The following is a 16,225-nucleotide window of genomic DNA, read 5'->3' on the forward strand; positions in this document are numbered from 1 at the left end:
TAGGTAATTTAATTCATACATATCACATACAATTTTTTTAACACAAGCATTTAACACACAAGACATGCACCAATACGTATAAGCAAAATATAAATCATCCAACTACCCTAAGACAGACCGTCCGGACTGTGTGAATCCAAGTAACCGCAGGCGTTCATGCACCCGGTTGGTGTAGTAACTGGCATTCCCATCAGCTGCCAACCGAGGTTAACCCTAATGGCCTCCTGCCATTCCCACGCATGACCTACTCCCTCTACATGAGGAGAGCACTCACGGAATATCAGGATGATCAGCCATCAGCGATTTTTCCTTGGTCACACTTTACCATTCAACATAATCATTCATAGAGACGTTCCTCCTTGGAACGCTCGTTCAAATTCCAATTTCACAACTTCATCTCAAATATGGTTCGCATACTTCACAATTCCCTCAACATCATACTTTCATTCTTAGTTACACTTCTTTAAAATACGAACGTTAATTCACTGTATAGACGGACGCTATTTGGAAAACAGGACGAACGCTATTTCGAAAGCAGGACGAACGCTATTTAGAAAGCAGGACGAAAGCTATTTAGAAAGCAGGACGAACGCTATTTAGAAAGCAGGATGAAAGCTATTTAGAAAGCAGGACGAACGCTATTTATACGCGTGCTGAATAGGAGACCTTGCGTGATTTAGAACGTACGCTCATTATAAAGTCGAACGCTATCAACAACGAACGCTCGACAAAAGGTCGAACGCTAGCAAAGACGTACGCTCGACATAAGGTCGAACGCTAGCAAAGACGCACGCTCGACATAAGGTCGAACGCTAGCAAATCATTTATTCTTGTGAACGAACGTTCGGTCTAAGACCGAACGCCACTTAGTACTGACACTAAATTTAGGATTTCAAATGGGGACGCTCGTTCTAAGACAGCATCCTTTCCAAAACGAAAGAATTTAACTCTAATTCAAATTTAGAGAAGACGAACGGTAAATGACCGCACAAGGACGAGCGTAATTGATCAATCAGAGACAGAATATTTTTCCAGACTTCTCGTTTTACAATGACTTTACAGATTTTCATAACTTACGATTTCTCTCCACCATAATTCTCATACATTCCAGAATTCATATTATCATCTCATCAATATAAAATTTTCCAGTTCTAACATATCATCATCAACATCCAGTTCAAAACATTAACATTCCAAATCATACAGAAAATTTAATCATATCCTAAATCATGCTTCTACTTCTCTGCGTACAGTTCAACCAATAACATCATAAACATACAGTTCAAAGCATTTACCATCATATACAACCAGTACAACATACACGTACATGCATACTTCAAAATTCATATATTTCATACAATTCACATCCAACACACTTCCTTACTGTCATAAACATCAACCAAGTATTAAATCAAATTACTCAAGCTTCCCTTACCTGGTTCAGCAGTGACTTCCAAATGCTAAGGTTTCGCTCTTGCTCTCACAGATTTCTATCCAGCAACTTACACAACCAAATCCACTTAACCTAATATCACGAAACCATAGACAGATCAGACCCCTAACCCACGCATGCAACCAGAATTTTGGTTTGCAGGAACAGAAGAGAAGAACGTTCCAGGGAAGAGAACTCACCAGTCACAGAATGCAAACTTGATCGGTTCAACTGAAAGCTTACAGCTCCGAGAATGATCCTACGGTTTCTGAAATGGAAACAGAGGTGCTGGTGGTGAGTGATCGTAGAGAGAAGATGGAAAGGGTTTAGAGAGAAGTTGGAGAAAAAAATGGTTAGGGTTTCGTGAGGAAGAAGATGAAAGCTTGAATTGAAGTGAAGCGTATCAGAGAAATTATTTTCTCTTCCTCGCCAGCCAGCCATGCATTCACGCACTGCCACATGGTTTTCCACTAACGTTTTAGAAGCTTCTGTCGTGACAGTAGAGTGACAGCGCATGCAGAGGGTAAAAATTTCCTTCCTCTACGCAGAACCAACGTCCAATCCACTGCATGCCACTTGTTTCCCACCAAGCTTTCCGGAACGCTCCCTCAGTGACACATGGCAGGCGCATGCAGATTGGTTTTGACGTGTCAAAACGTGTTTAATGGTGATTAAAGAGTGGATTTTGGTGCGTTAATTATTTAGGGCTTCACAATCTCCCTAACTACAAAAATTTTCGTCCTCGAAAATTCTAAAACTTACCAGTTAAACAATTGAGGGTACAGCTCCTTCATGGCCTCTTCAACCTCCCATGTTGAGTCTCCAGTCCTCGCATCCCACACCACCTTCACCAGATTAACTTGTTTTCCCTTGTAGAGCTGGATACGACTATCTTCCACTCGGACTGGTTGCATTTCCAGGGTTCGGTTTGGACGAAGCTGAACGTCTTCCAACTCCAGTACGTGTGATGGATCAGATATGTATCTGCGGAGCTGAGAAACGTGAAAGACTGGATGCAGGTTGGACAGTTGAGGTGGTAGGGCTAGTTCATACGCAACTGATCCAATCTTCTTCAGAATCTGATAAGGCCCTACGAACTTGGGTGAAAGCTTCTTTGGACGGAGAACTCTTCCCACTCCAGTGATTGGATTTAATCTGAGAAACACGTGATCTCCAGCAGCGAACTCCAAGGGTCTTCTCCTCTTATCAGCATAGGATTTCTGCCTGCTTTGAGACGTCTTCAGTCGTTCTTGAATTAGTTTCACCTTCTCGGTTGTTTGCTGAATTAACTCTGGTCCAGTGAAAACGTTCTCGCCTTCTTGGAACCAACACAAAGGTGTTCGACACTTCCTTCCATAAAGAGCTTCAAACGGAGCCATCCCTATGCTTGCTTGAAAGCTGTTGTTGTACGTGAATTCAACGAGCGACAGAACTTCATCCCAAACTCCCACATGATCTAGGACGCACGTCCTCAATAAATCCTCAAGTGTCTGGATGGTTCGCTCAGATTGGCCATCCGTCTGTGGGTGATATGCAGAACTCATTCGTAGTTGACTTCCCAACTCGCCTTGCAACGATTGCCAAAAACGAGACGTGAATCTCGTGTCTCGGTCTGAAATGATACTCGAAGGAACTCCATGCAAGCGAACGATCTCCTTCACGTACAACTTTGCCAGATTCGTCATTGACATTTTCAAGTTAACTGCTAGGAAGTGAGCGCTCTTAGTTAACCTATCTATGATCACCCAAATCGAGTCATGGTTTCTGACTGTGCGCGGTAGATGGGTCACAAAATCCATAGAAATACTGTCCCACTTCCATTCTGGAATCTCCAATGGCTGCAGCAATCCACCTGGTCTTTGGTGTTCCGCCTTTGCACGTTGACAGGTTAAACAAGAAGCTACAAAACGTGCAATGTCACTTTTCATTCCAGGCCACCAGAATGATGAACGGAGATCCTGATACATCTTAGTCATGCCTGGATGCATGCTAAGACGGCTATGATGTCCTTCCTCCATTATAATCCTCTTCAGCTCACCATCGTTTGGAACGCAAGTTCTATCCATATAGCGCAGTAAGCCATCCGTACCAATATTGAATTCTTTAGCCTGATCTGTGCCGAGCGCACTCAATATCTTAGTCAATTCCTCATCTTCACGCTGCTTCACTCTGATCTGCTCAAACACATCACTGGAAAGTACCAGGTTACAGCATCTAATCACGTTCGCTCCCAAATCGAACCGTAACCTTAGATCTCTAAAACTTTCTACCAAACTCAGCTCCTTCACCATCATTGCCGAGACTCTCACAGCCTTCCTACTCAAGGCATCAGCCACCACGTTTGCTTTTCCAGGATGATATAACAGCTCGAACTCATAATCTTTCAAGAACTCCAGCCACCTCCTTTGCCTCATATTCAATTCCTTTTGATCAAAGAGATACTTGAGACTCTTGTGATCACTAAATACTTGAAACGTTGCTCCATACAGATGATGTCTCCATATTTTCAATGCAAACACGACTGCTGCCAGCTCCAAGTCGTGGGTGGGGTAATTCTTCTCGTGGATCTTCAACTGCCTAGAAGCGTACGCTACTACCTTCCTTTCCTGCATCAGTACACAGCCCAAACCTTGAAACGACGCATCACAATATACTTCAAAAGGTTTGGTCGTGTCTGGAATGACCAACACTGGGGCGCTCGTTAATCTCCTCTTCAATTCCTGGAAACTCTCCTCACAACGATCAGTCCATGCAAACGGCTGATCTTTCCTGGTGAGATAAGTCAGAGGGGCTGCTATCTTAGAAAATCCCTCAATGAACCGTCTATAGTAGCCCGCGAGCCCCACGAAGCTTCTAACCTCTGTGACCGAACGTGGGCGCTCCCAATCCAGCACTGCTTTCACCTTGGCTGGATCCACTGCAATCCCTCCTGCAGAAACGACGTGCCCCAAGAACTGGATTTCCTTCATCCAGAATTCACACTTTGAACGCTTGGCATACAATTCTTTCTCCCTCAACACGCCCAAGACAATTCTCAAGTGGTCTTCATGCTCCTCAACGTTCTTAGAATAGATCAGGATGTCATCAATAAACACCACTACAAATTTGTCCAGATACGGTCTGAAAATCCTGTTCATGTAGTCCATGAAGATTGCAGGTGCGTTCGTCACTCCAAAGGGCATCACCACATATTCATAATGACCATAACGAGACCGAAACGCTGTCTTATGAATATCTCCCTCCTTCACTCTAATCTGGTGGTAGCCCGAACGTAGATCAATCTTCGATAATATGCACGCACCTTGCAACTGATCCAGCAGGTCGTCTATCCTTGGAAGGGGATACTTGTTCTTGATGGTCAGCTTATTCAGTTGCCTATAATCAATGCAGAGTCGAGAGCTGCCATCCTTCTTCTTAACTAACAACACAGGCGCTCCCCATGGTGAAGCACTTGGCCTGATGAACTTCTTATCCATCAATTCTTCAATCTGCATTTTTAACTCAGCCAATTTTGCTGGTGCCATCCTATAAGGTTGAACCGAGATGGGTGCAGCAGTGGTCACCAAGTCGATCGTGAACTCGACCTCACGGATAGGAGGTAGACCAGGAACTTCATCCGGAAAGACATCCGGGAATTCATCTACTACCGTTCGTCCTCCACTGCTCTCGTTATTGGACGAACGCTCAATTTCGCTGTCTTCATACGTCAGGATCAGAAAACAGCTCGCTCCTTCCATGATGTCCTCCTTCAACTGACCACGATCAACAGATAATTCTTCCTCCTCCTCTCCTGGAAAGACCAACTCCTTATTTCCACAATCAATGATGATCCGATTGGTGGCCAACCAATCCATCCCCAGAATTACTTCTAAGTCTTGAAGGGGTAAGCAAATGAGGTTGACCTTATATCTACGCCCCTCAACTTCTATTGGACATCTCACACAAACTGTGGACGTCTTAATCCCACCAGCCGCTGGGGTTGACACCACCAGGTCGAACTGTAATTCACTCTCCACTAACCCAAGCTTCTCAACACATGCCTTCGAGATGAAGGAATGAGTTGCACCCGAATCATACAACACACCACAAGGCTTTCCAAACAACAAGCAAGTGCTGGTGATGAGCGTACCTGAACGAGCGGCCTCAGCACCAGTAATCGCATACACTCTCCCCGTAGCTTGTGCACGTCCACCTCTGCCTTGTTGAGCTCTCCCAGCGTTCGGCGGTCTCATTGCCGCACGTCCTCCCACACTGCACTCGTTCTCCAAGTGCCCATTCCTTCTGCACTTAGTACAGTATTTTCCCCCATTCAGTTGAGGACAAGCCCACCGAAGATGTGGTCCTCCACACTGAAAACATGCTACATTCCTTGACTGTCCAGACTGTCCGACAGTAGTCAAGGCTTGGGATCCACTCGCGTTGCCTGCTGGACGAGCGTAAGGGGATCCTCTCTGATTTACATTCCCCTTCGAGACAATCGGCCCCCTTACTGTTTGTTGTTTCTTCAAACGTTCCGCCTCTGCCAAATTCTTCTCCAACACCTTAGCCCTCTCAACCATGGCAGGGAATGTTCGGATACACAAACTGGAAATTACCACCTTCAGGTCACTGCGTAGACCGTTCTCAAATTTTCTGCACTGCCACTCCTCACTAGTGGCCATTGTATTGAAGCGAATCAAGTGTTTAAACTTGTTCGTATATTCCGAAACTGACATTCCTCCTTGGACGAGCTGTAGAAACTCAACCTCCTTGGCAAAACGGACACTGTCAGGGAAATATTCCTCATAGAACTTGTTTCTAAATACTTCCCAAGTAATCTGCTGTTGAGCGTCCATCAGAATGGCTCTGGCACTCGCCCACCAATGGCTCGCCTCTCCAGTTAACAAGTATTCAGTGTAGGCCAAGCGGTTCTCATCTGGACACCTCTTGGCATTGAATATCCTTTCCATATCCCTCAGCCACTGGTCAGCTTCGTCCGGAAGACACTTTCCACTAAACTTGGCAGGGTGATGCTGAAGGAAACTCTCCAAACTCCATTCAGCATTCGGTTGGGCAACGTTTGAAGAGGATGCTCCAGGCGCACCTCTAGTTGCAGCCAAGATCTCCATCAACTGCCTTTGCGTGTTTTCAGAGTTGACACGCGAGGCCTCCAAACCTTGCATAGCAGCTTGGTTTTGCTGCATCAGGGTGGCGTTCTGTTCCAGCAACGTGGTGTTCTGTTGATGCAGCCGTTCAACTACGGTTTCCAACAACCTAGTGCTGCTGGACGTATCGGACTCACTCGGTTGGGGAGGTGGAGGGAGTCTAGGCGCCATTCGTCCTCTGATTCATCAGAAAACTAGCGTCAGAATTGTTCAAAAGTTAAATGAGCAATAACTCATCCAGTACATAACAAGCACACAACGAAAGCAAAGTATGCTCATAACCCTACATGTCCTTTGATAGAACAAAACTGCTCTGATACCAATAAATGTAACATCCCAATAAATAGTAACTACCATTAATTAGAATTAATTACAATTAACAGTAATCAGTCATCAGTCTTTACAACTAAACAAGAGACAGAAACCGAACGGCTATAAGTTCCAGCGATTACAAAGTCGAGCCCCAAAGTAAACAACGAAAGCTAAAAACGAACGGTTTTACAATACAATAACCGAACGTCCAAAACGCTAATAAAACTACTAACAGCTACTAAGAACGAGCGAGCTACTGCTCGGCTTTAACTTCCACTTCGACCAGGTTGGCGTCCTCCAAATTTTCTTCTTCCAACATAGCATCAAGTGGCGCCTCCCCATCTGCTCACATCCACAACGGATGATCATTGCATTGACAAGACGGACATACATCAACAGTAGACAACACAAGGAGAGTGCAAGGGTAAGCTTAGGTAATTTAATTCATACATATCACATACAATTTTTAACACAAGCATTTAACACACAAGACATGCACCAATACGTATAAGCAAAATATAAATCATCCAACTACCCTAAGACAGACCGTCCGGACTGTGTGAATCCAAGTAACCGCAGGCGTTCATGCACCCGGTTGGTGTAGTAACTGGCATTCCCATCAGCTGCCAACCGAGGTTAACCCTAATGGCCTCCTGCCATTCCCACGCATGACCTACTCCCTCTACATGAGGAGAGCACTCACGGAATATCAGGATGATCAGCCATCAGCGATTTTTCCTTGGTCACACTTTACCATTCAACATAATCATTCATAGAGACGTTCCTCCTTGGAACGCTCGTTCAAATTCCAATTTCACAACTTCATCTCAAATATGGTTCGCATACTTCACAATTCCCTCAACATCATACTTTCATTCTTAGTTACACTTCTTTAAAATACGAACGTTAATTCACTGTATAGACGGACGCTATTTGGATAACAGGACGAACGCTATTTCGAAAGTAGGACGAAAGCTATTTAGAAAGCAGGACGAACGCTATTTAGAAAGCAGGATGAAAGCTATTTAGAAAGCAGGACGAACGCTATTTAGAAAGCAGGACGAAAGCTATTTAGAAAGCAGGACGAACGCTATTTATACGCGTGCTGAATAGGAGACCTTGCGTGATTTAGAACGTACGCTCATTATAAAGTCGAACGCTATCAACAACGAACGCTCGACAAAAGGTCGAACGCTAGCAAAGACGTACGCTCGACATAAGGTCGAACGCTAGCAAAGACGCACGCTCGACATAAGGTCGAACGCTAGCAAATCATTTATTCTTGTGAACGAACGTTCGGTCTAAGACCGAACGCCACTTAGTACTGACACTAAATTTAGGATTTCAAATGGGGACGCTCGTTCTAAGACAGCATCCTTTCCAAAACGAAAGAATTTAACTCTAATTCAAATTTAGAGAAGACGAACGGTAAATGACCGCACAAGGACGAGCGTAATTGATCAATCAGAGACAGAATATTTTTCCAGACTTCTCGTTTTACAATGACTTTACAGATTTTCATAACTTACGATTTCTCTCCACCATAATTCTCATACATTCCAGAATTCATATTATCATCTCATCAATATAAAATTTTCCAGTTCTAACATATCATCATCAACATCCAGTTCAAAACATTAACATTCCAAATCATACAGAAAATTTAATCATATCCTAAATCATGCTTCTACTTCTCTGCGTACAGTTCAACCAATAACATCATAAACATACAGTTCAAAGCATTTACCATCATATACAACCAGTACAACATACACGTACATGCATACTTCAAAATTCATATATTTCATACAATTCACATCCAACACACTTCCTTACTGTCATAAACATCAACCAAGTATTAAATCAAATTACTCAAGCTTCCCTTACCTGGTTCAGCAGTGACTTCCAAATGCTAAGGTTTCGCTCTTGCTCTCACAGATTTCTATCCAGCAACTTACACAACCAAATCCACTTAACCTAATATCACGAAACCATAGACAGATCAGACCCCTAACCCACGCATGCAACCAGAATTTTGGTTTGCAGGAACAGAAGAGAAGAACGTTCCAGGGAAGAGAACTCACCAGTCACAGAATGCAAACTTGATCGGTTCAACTGAAAGCTTACAGCTCCGAGAATGATCCTACGGTTTCTGAAATGGAAACAGAGGTGCTGGTGGTGAGTGATCGTAGAGAGAAGATGGAAAGGGTTTAGAGAGAAGTTGGAGAAAAAAATGGTTAGGGTTTCGTGAGGAAGAAGATGAAAGCTTGAATTGAAGTGAAGCGTATCAGAGAAATTATTTTCTCTTCCTCGCCAGCCAGCCATGCATTCACGCACTGCCACATGGTTTTCCACTAACGTTTTAGAAGCTTCTGTCGTGACAGTAGAGTGACAGCGCATGCAGAGGGTAAAAATTTCCTTCCTCTACGCAGAACCAACGTCCAATCCACTGCATGCCACTTGTTTCCCACCAAGCTTTCCGGAACGCTCCCTCAGTGACACATGGCAGGCGCATGCAGATTGGTTTTGACGTGTCAAAACGTGTTTAATGGTGATTAAAGAGTGGATTTTGGTGCGTTAATTATTTAGGGCTTCACATTAATCATATATATTAAAAAAATATTTTGACACACAAATTAAACAAATATATTACATAGACAAACAATATAAAAACTTACAAATTAAAATAAAACAAGGATTTAAAATTATAAATCATCCATAAGCAAGTTTATTATTATATTAAATAATATTTTAACAACATTTTTTATCAATATTAAATATTAAGAATTCAAGTATTTAAAATAGTTTGGAGAGCCTATCATAATAATATTTAAAATATATTATTTTTTGTCTAAATAAGTATATTAATTTATTCAGTTCATTAACTATTTCCTTTTGTTTTTCATTTCATTTGTGTAATTTATAAAAGTTATTTCATAAGTGTTTATGGTTTGTTATCATCGCTCAAAATAAAGGTTTGTAAATGTAACATCCCAAAATATAGTAATTACCATAATTGAGAATTAATTACAATTAATAATATAAACAGTGCAGTCTTTGCATTAACTCAGATTTAAAAGCCGAACGGCATCAGTACAAGGGAAGCGCGCATAAACGCTTACAAGGGAAACTAAAACGAAAGCTTCAAATATATACTAACGTACGCTAAACAGAAGCAAAACAATAACTAGGACGAACGGCTATACAAAACACTTGGCCGAACGTTCAATCGAAGCTAACAACTTCAGTCCTAATTTAACGAGCGTGTTCAGGCTCGGTCTTTACTTCCACTTCCACAAGATTTGCATCTTCCAAATTTCCTTCTTCCAGCATTTCTCCAAGGGACGTACCACCATCTGCTCACATCCACAACGGATGATCATTGCATTTGACAAGACGGAGATACATGGACAGTAGACAACACAAAGAAAATTGCAAGGGTAAGCTTATAATATTTAATTTATACAATCAACACATACATTTACATTTCAAAACACACATACATTTACATTTCAAAACACACATACAGCATGTGGTTCATCAAATAATAATCATAGAAAAATGTAATATAAGACAGACCGTCCGGACTGTATGAACCGTGTAGCTACAGGCGTCCTTGCACCCGAGTGATGTAGTAACTGGGATACCCTCAACAGCTGCCACTCGAGGTTAATCCTTCGCCCCTGCTAAGTGAGGGATACGAAAGATCTCCTGCCATTCCCACACATGACTACTCCCTTCTACGTGAAGATGAGCATCACGGAATATCAGGATGGACCAAGCCAGCATTAGCATGCCCACAGTCATACTTTACAAAACTCAATAATCAATCATATCTGAGACGTTCCTCCTTGGAACGCTCGTTAAAATCCATTTCCAATAATTCGTTCACAATATCATTCGCCCATATTAAACGGTTCTCATATTCACATTTTCATTCTGTGTTCCACTCTCTTAAATTCATTAACGTTCATCACTTAATCAATAGAGACTATCGTTACAGTACTCCTACATCCTCGTTTCTGATCAAAAGAAACGAACCATTTATCCACTTAATACGTTTCAACACTAAAAATTTTGAAGGTACTGATCTTAGAAGATATGGATGATACTTAGAAAGATTTTAAGTATATAGACTCCAGGTAGAATCCAAAGGATACAACCAGTAAGAAAATATTTAGATAAACAACCAAATATGATTAAATTCAGAAGACAACACTGCCAGTCAAAGAACGAACGTTAAATAACAATTTGGACGAACGCCAGTTACGTTCGCATTCAGAATTCAATAATAAGGACGAGCGTTCAGTTATAAAACCGAACCCTCCTTTAACGAACGCTGGGTCAATGACCGAGCATAAATCCGAACGAACGCTTGGTATAAACCGAGCGCTATCTAGGACGAACGCTTCGGTATAAGACCGAGCGCCCATTTGGGACTAACGTTTAATAAAATGACGAACGCTCTGTAAAATGAACGTTCGACACAAAGTCGAATGACATCAAGGACGAACGCTCGACTTAAGGCCGAACGTCATTGAGGACGAACGCTCGACTTAAGGCCGAACGTCACGTATTTATAAAGTTTCAAATATTTATCTATACTGAGCTGAACCGAACGCTCATTCACAAAATTGGGGACGCTCGTTCTCGAGCAGAATTCCTTCCAAATGAAGGAATTCCAAATCTAAGTTATTTTGCTGAACCCCGAACGGTCTATGACCGTACCGGGACGAGCGTCATTTATCAGAGGGGAGATTAAAATTCCAGATTTCTCAAGTTTAACAGAACTTTCCAGATTTCAAATTTATAACTTTATAACTTTCATTCCAGATTTAATTCATTACTAACATCATTCTCATACAGATTTCAACATTTTAATCATTCCAACTCTACCATAATCATACTCCATTCATACGTAATCAAATCATCATGCATTTCAAACCACCAACAATATATACAATCCACGCAAACAGTGATCGTTCATGACAGATAAATCAAAATCAGAAAGCCAGATTCCATAACAGTGGTCAATCATACAACTCAAACATTACATTTTTCATTCATACAACTCAGATTCCACAACATGCAGTATAAATTAAACACATAGCTTCCCTTACCTGGATAGCAGTGTACTCCCTATGCAACCACTTGTTAACTTGTCCAAATAAAATTTCCTACCCGCAACGTGCTTTCTCAAGCGTTTCACTAACTCTATCCAGAAAGGACGTAGGAAACTTAGAGTATATTCTAACATGCAGCTGTATTAAGGTCTGCATGCAACTTAGAAAAGGGTTTCTAGGGTTCGAGAGCTTACCAGTCCAGATCTTGGTTCTGTTCGGTTCAGAACGCTGCTCACGGTGCAGGGAACGTTTCTGCAGTATCTGAAATGGATTAGGAGTAAGCTTTGGTAAGTTACAGAAGAGAGAAGCTTGGGAGTTCCTAGAGAGAAGTTGGAGGAGATGAAAGGGTGAATTCGGAGGAAGAAGATGAGTGAGTGCAGGTGAAAGGGTTTTTTTCTAAAATTTAGAGTTTTGTTAATTTCTTGTTCGTTTGAACGAACGTGTCTCAAGCCGACACCTGCACACCAACCTCTGATCAGGAAGCTTCTTCCGCAACACGTGGCGTGCTTGCATGCAAGGATTGGTGCGTTTTTAATGCACTGAGTGCGTGTGACGTGGAGCGGTTTCAGAGAATTATGGGGGCTTGGTTTCAGTGCACTGCAGAGGGATTTATCAGCTTTTGAAAGTGGGTTTTTAATGAGAATAAGCGTTGATTGTGGTGTGGATTAATTATGATGACAGGGAATTACTACTACTAATTATTTAGGGTTTCACATTCCCCCTAACTACAAAAATTTTCGTCCTCGAAAATTTAGAACTTACCCGTGAACCAGTGTGGATACAAGTCCTTCATTGCACCCTCAACTTCCCACGTTGAATCACCAGTTCTAGCGTCCCACACTACCTTCACCAAACGAATGTCCTTTCCTTTGTGCAGCCTGGTGCGAACGTCTTCAATACGTACTGGTTGCAATTCTAATGCTCGGTCTGGGCGCAATTGGATGTCCTCCAACTCCAACACGTGAGAAGGATTAGCTACGTACTTTCTGAGTTGGGAAACGTGGAAAACAGGATGGAGGTTTGAGAGTTGAGGAGGCAAGGCAAGTTCATAAGCTACTGGTCCATTCTTCTTCAGAATTTGATACGGCCCTATGAACTTGGGAGACAGCTTCTTTGGACGAACGGTTTGGCCTACTTCAGTGATCAGGTTGAGTCTAAGAAAATACATGATCTCTTGAGCTCATCCAGTTAGCACATTCTCTCCTTCCTGGAACCAACAAAGTGGTGTGCGGCACTTACGCCCGTACAGAGTTTCGAAGGGAGTCATTCCAATGCTGGACTGGAAGTAATTTGGTATCCCTAAATAAGAACATCTTCTAGCTCTAGTACATCAGACGAGTCTCCAATATACTTCTAGCGTAGTGATGCGTGAAAACTAAACGATGATTAATTAATTGAGAAGGCAATGGTATCTTCATAAGCTATCGTTCCAATGCGTCTACAATCCAAGTACCTTCGGCAGCAGCTTCCTGGGACAAGCGACTTCGTCCCACACTCATGTCTTTAGCAATTCTTAAATGTTGACTGGTTTCAACTATAACGATCGGTTATGTTTGGGTAAGGACTAAATGTTTATGGGAAGGTAATAAATTACAAGGAATCTCTGAAATGAGAAACAAGTATAGAAAAAGAATTAATATTGAAGTATTTTACTATTGGATTAGAGTGTGAAAGGGATACACAGAAGCAACAGATGAGAGGAAACATAAAAGATTAATCTGAATATCCCAGGATAAATTGATTATCGAAAACTAAGACAGTATATATATATAAATAGCAAATTCAAGTAAAGGGCATAAGTGCCGAACGTTAAAGAACGAACGAAACCGAGCAGTCAAAGGACGTTCATAGCCAAACGCTAAAAATGTTTGGCCACAAAAGATCAAATGATTAATCACCAGAAACAAAATGAAAAATAATTTAAAAGTTTTATTCCAACTGACAGTTACTGTTTGAAGAATGGAGTATAGGTCGAGTGATTGAAAGAGAGTATCAAATGTATCAGAGTTAGGCAGAGAACTGATTTTCTTGATCATTTGGAGAACGAGACTTCATCTGACCCCTAATTGATTCAAAACAGACGTTCATACAAGTATGCGAACGTCAGAATCGATCTACTCGTCGAGCCATTCCTTCAGAATGATAACTGAGTAAGTCTTCAACCGGATGCTAAATTTACTCTTCAACGATTGCACGGAACCTAGAGATGAATTGAAAATGTCTATCAGAATTGCTACCAGTTTGGATTCTAAGAAATCAATCTTCCTACTTACATGTGGAGTTAAACCCATCATTATGGTTAGTTCTCAAACCGATGATCATAAAGCAAAATTTCTTGGTCAGTCTATCCTCAGTAATTCTAATAGTACCTCTACCTTATGACCGATCTATAAAGGTAATTGACTTAAGTTCTAAGTAACCCTATCCTGTTGTCGTGTGATCTCCAAAGTTCCACCTTTACATTTTGACATGTTACCTTACAACACGTAAACCTAGCTACTCCTGCTCATAAACCCATCTACTAAGTTGATCGTGATGACCTTGTAAAAATCCATCTCCCACTTCACTATAAAGGACAAAGATCTTTTAGCTGAATTTTCAACACACCGTCCATTCGTAATTCAAAGTCTGCTCGTTACTCTCTTTCGATTTGTTCTACCGAATGGTCTAATCTTAAAAGAAACGAATGCCAACACCCCGTTCTCGGGAAGTATTCTCCTAAATTAGTCAACTCTAGAAAATTACATCCTCCCTAGTATCATAATAAGCGTCTATCTCACGGTCGGATATTAAAATTAATCCAATTGTTGGTGTATACACTATCAGACCAAACTGCTCCCTTATCACAATAACTAAACAACGTACATCATGGCGTTTCATACCGCAAGAAAGTGCAGGTGATAAACGTACCTGAGTTAGCTGCCTCTGCACCAATAATAGCATACACACGTCCAGCTGCTTGGGCTCGTCCTCCTCTAGACTGATTCCTGCCAGCGTTTGGTGGTCTCATCACTGCTCTTCCACCCATGTTACACTCATTATCTAAGTGTCCGTTTCGCCCACAAAGATTACAGTGCTTCACTCCCACCAGTTGAGGACAGGACGAACGGTAGTGTGGCCCTCCACACTGGAAACACGTAACGTTCCCGACCTGACCAGATTGTCCAGTAGGAACTAGAGCTCGAGAGCCGCTCGTATTAGATGATTGATTTGGACGAACGTAGGGGGTCCTCCTTGGAGTAACATTGCCTCTGGAAACGATAGGTCCTCTATTTACTTGCTGTTGTTTCTTGTGCCTTTCTACTTCTGCCATGTTCTTCTCTAAAACCTTGGCCCTCTCAACCATGGCAGGGAACGTTCTTATACATAAGCTGGAGATCAAAACCTTCAAATCACTCCGCAGTCCGTTTTCAAACTTACGGCACTGCCATTCTTCATTTGTGGCCATTGTGTTGAAACGAACCAAGTGTTTGAACTTGTTCGTATACTCAGAAATAGACATCCCTCCTTGGACCAATTGAAGAAACTCCACCTCTTTTGCAAACCGGACGCTATCAGGAAAATATTCTTCATAGAATTTACTCCTAAACACTTCCCAAGTAATAGGAGTTTGAGCGTCTGTCAAGAGAGCTTTCACGCTCGTCCACCAGTAGTTCGCTTCACCAGTCAACAAATACTCAGCGTACGCCAACCTGTTCACATCTGGGCAGCGTTTGGCGTTAAAAATTCTCTCCATATCTCCCAGCCATTGATCAGCCTCATCAGGAAGGCACTTTCCACTGAACTTAGCTGGGTGATGTTGCAGGAAGCTCTCCAAACTCCACTCAGCTGCAGGTTGGGCAGCGTTTGAAGAGGATGCTCCAGGCGCACCTCTAGTTGCAGCCAGGATCTCCATCAACTGCCTTTGCGTGTTTTCAGAATTGACACGCGAGGCCTCCAAACCTTGCATAGCAGCTTGGTTTTGCTGCATCAGGGTAGCGTTTTGTTCCAGCAACGTGGTGTTCTGTTGATGCAGTCGTTCAACTACAGTTTCCAACAACCTAGTGTTGCTGGACGTATCGGACTCATTCGGTTGGGGAGGAGGAGGAAGTCTAGGCGCCATTAGTTCTCTGGATCAGAGAAAAACGAGCGTTAGTAAAGTTCGAGAGTTAAAACAATAACTCATTAACACATAATAAGCACACAGCAAAAACGTAGTGCACTCATAACCTACA

General features: G+C 42.2%; 1 protein-coding gene and 1 long non-coding RNA gene across 2 annotated transcripts; both read right to left on the minus strand.

The window, feature by feature from the left end:
• Positions 1-2,190: 2,190 nt before the first annotated feature.
• On the minus strand, positions 2,191-7,614 carry LOC148191251 (uncharacterized). Its single transcript, XM_088101350.1, has 6 exons — positions 7,592-7,614; positions 6,122-6,517; positions 4,972-6,016; positions 4,022-4,395; positions 2,698-3,835; positions 2,191-2,511 (listed from the first exon to the last, which is right to left on the minus strand). The coding sequence occupies exons 1-6, from the start codon at positions 7,612-7,614 to the stop codon at positions 2,191-2,193; spliced, it is 3,297 nt and encodes a 1,098-aa protein (XP_087957476.1).
• A 2,320-nt stretch (positions 7,615-9,934) lies between these two features.
• On the minus strand, positions 9,935-15,357 carry LOC148191252 (uncharacterized). The gene is made up of 3 exons (XR_015783053.1): positions 12,206-15,357; positions 12,009-12,102; positions 9,935-10,244 (listed from the first exon to the last, which is right to left on the minus strand). It is a non-coding gene; the product is annotated as an uncharacterized LOC148191252 (long non-coding RNA).
• Positions 15,358-16,225: the final 868 nt, after the last annotated feature.

This window comes from Vigna umbellata, chromosome 11, assembly GCF_029865625.1.
Source record: "Vigna umbellata cultivar VRB3 chromosome 11, Vumbellata_1.0, whole genome shotgun sequence".
NCBI lineage: Eukaryota > Viridiplantae > Streptophyta > Magnoliopsida > Fabales > Fabaceae > Vigna > Vigna umbellata.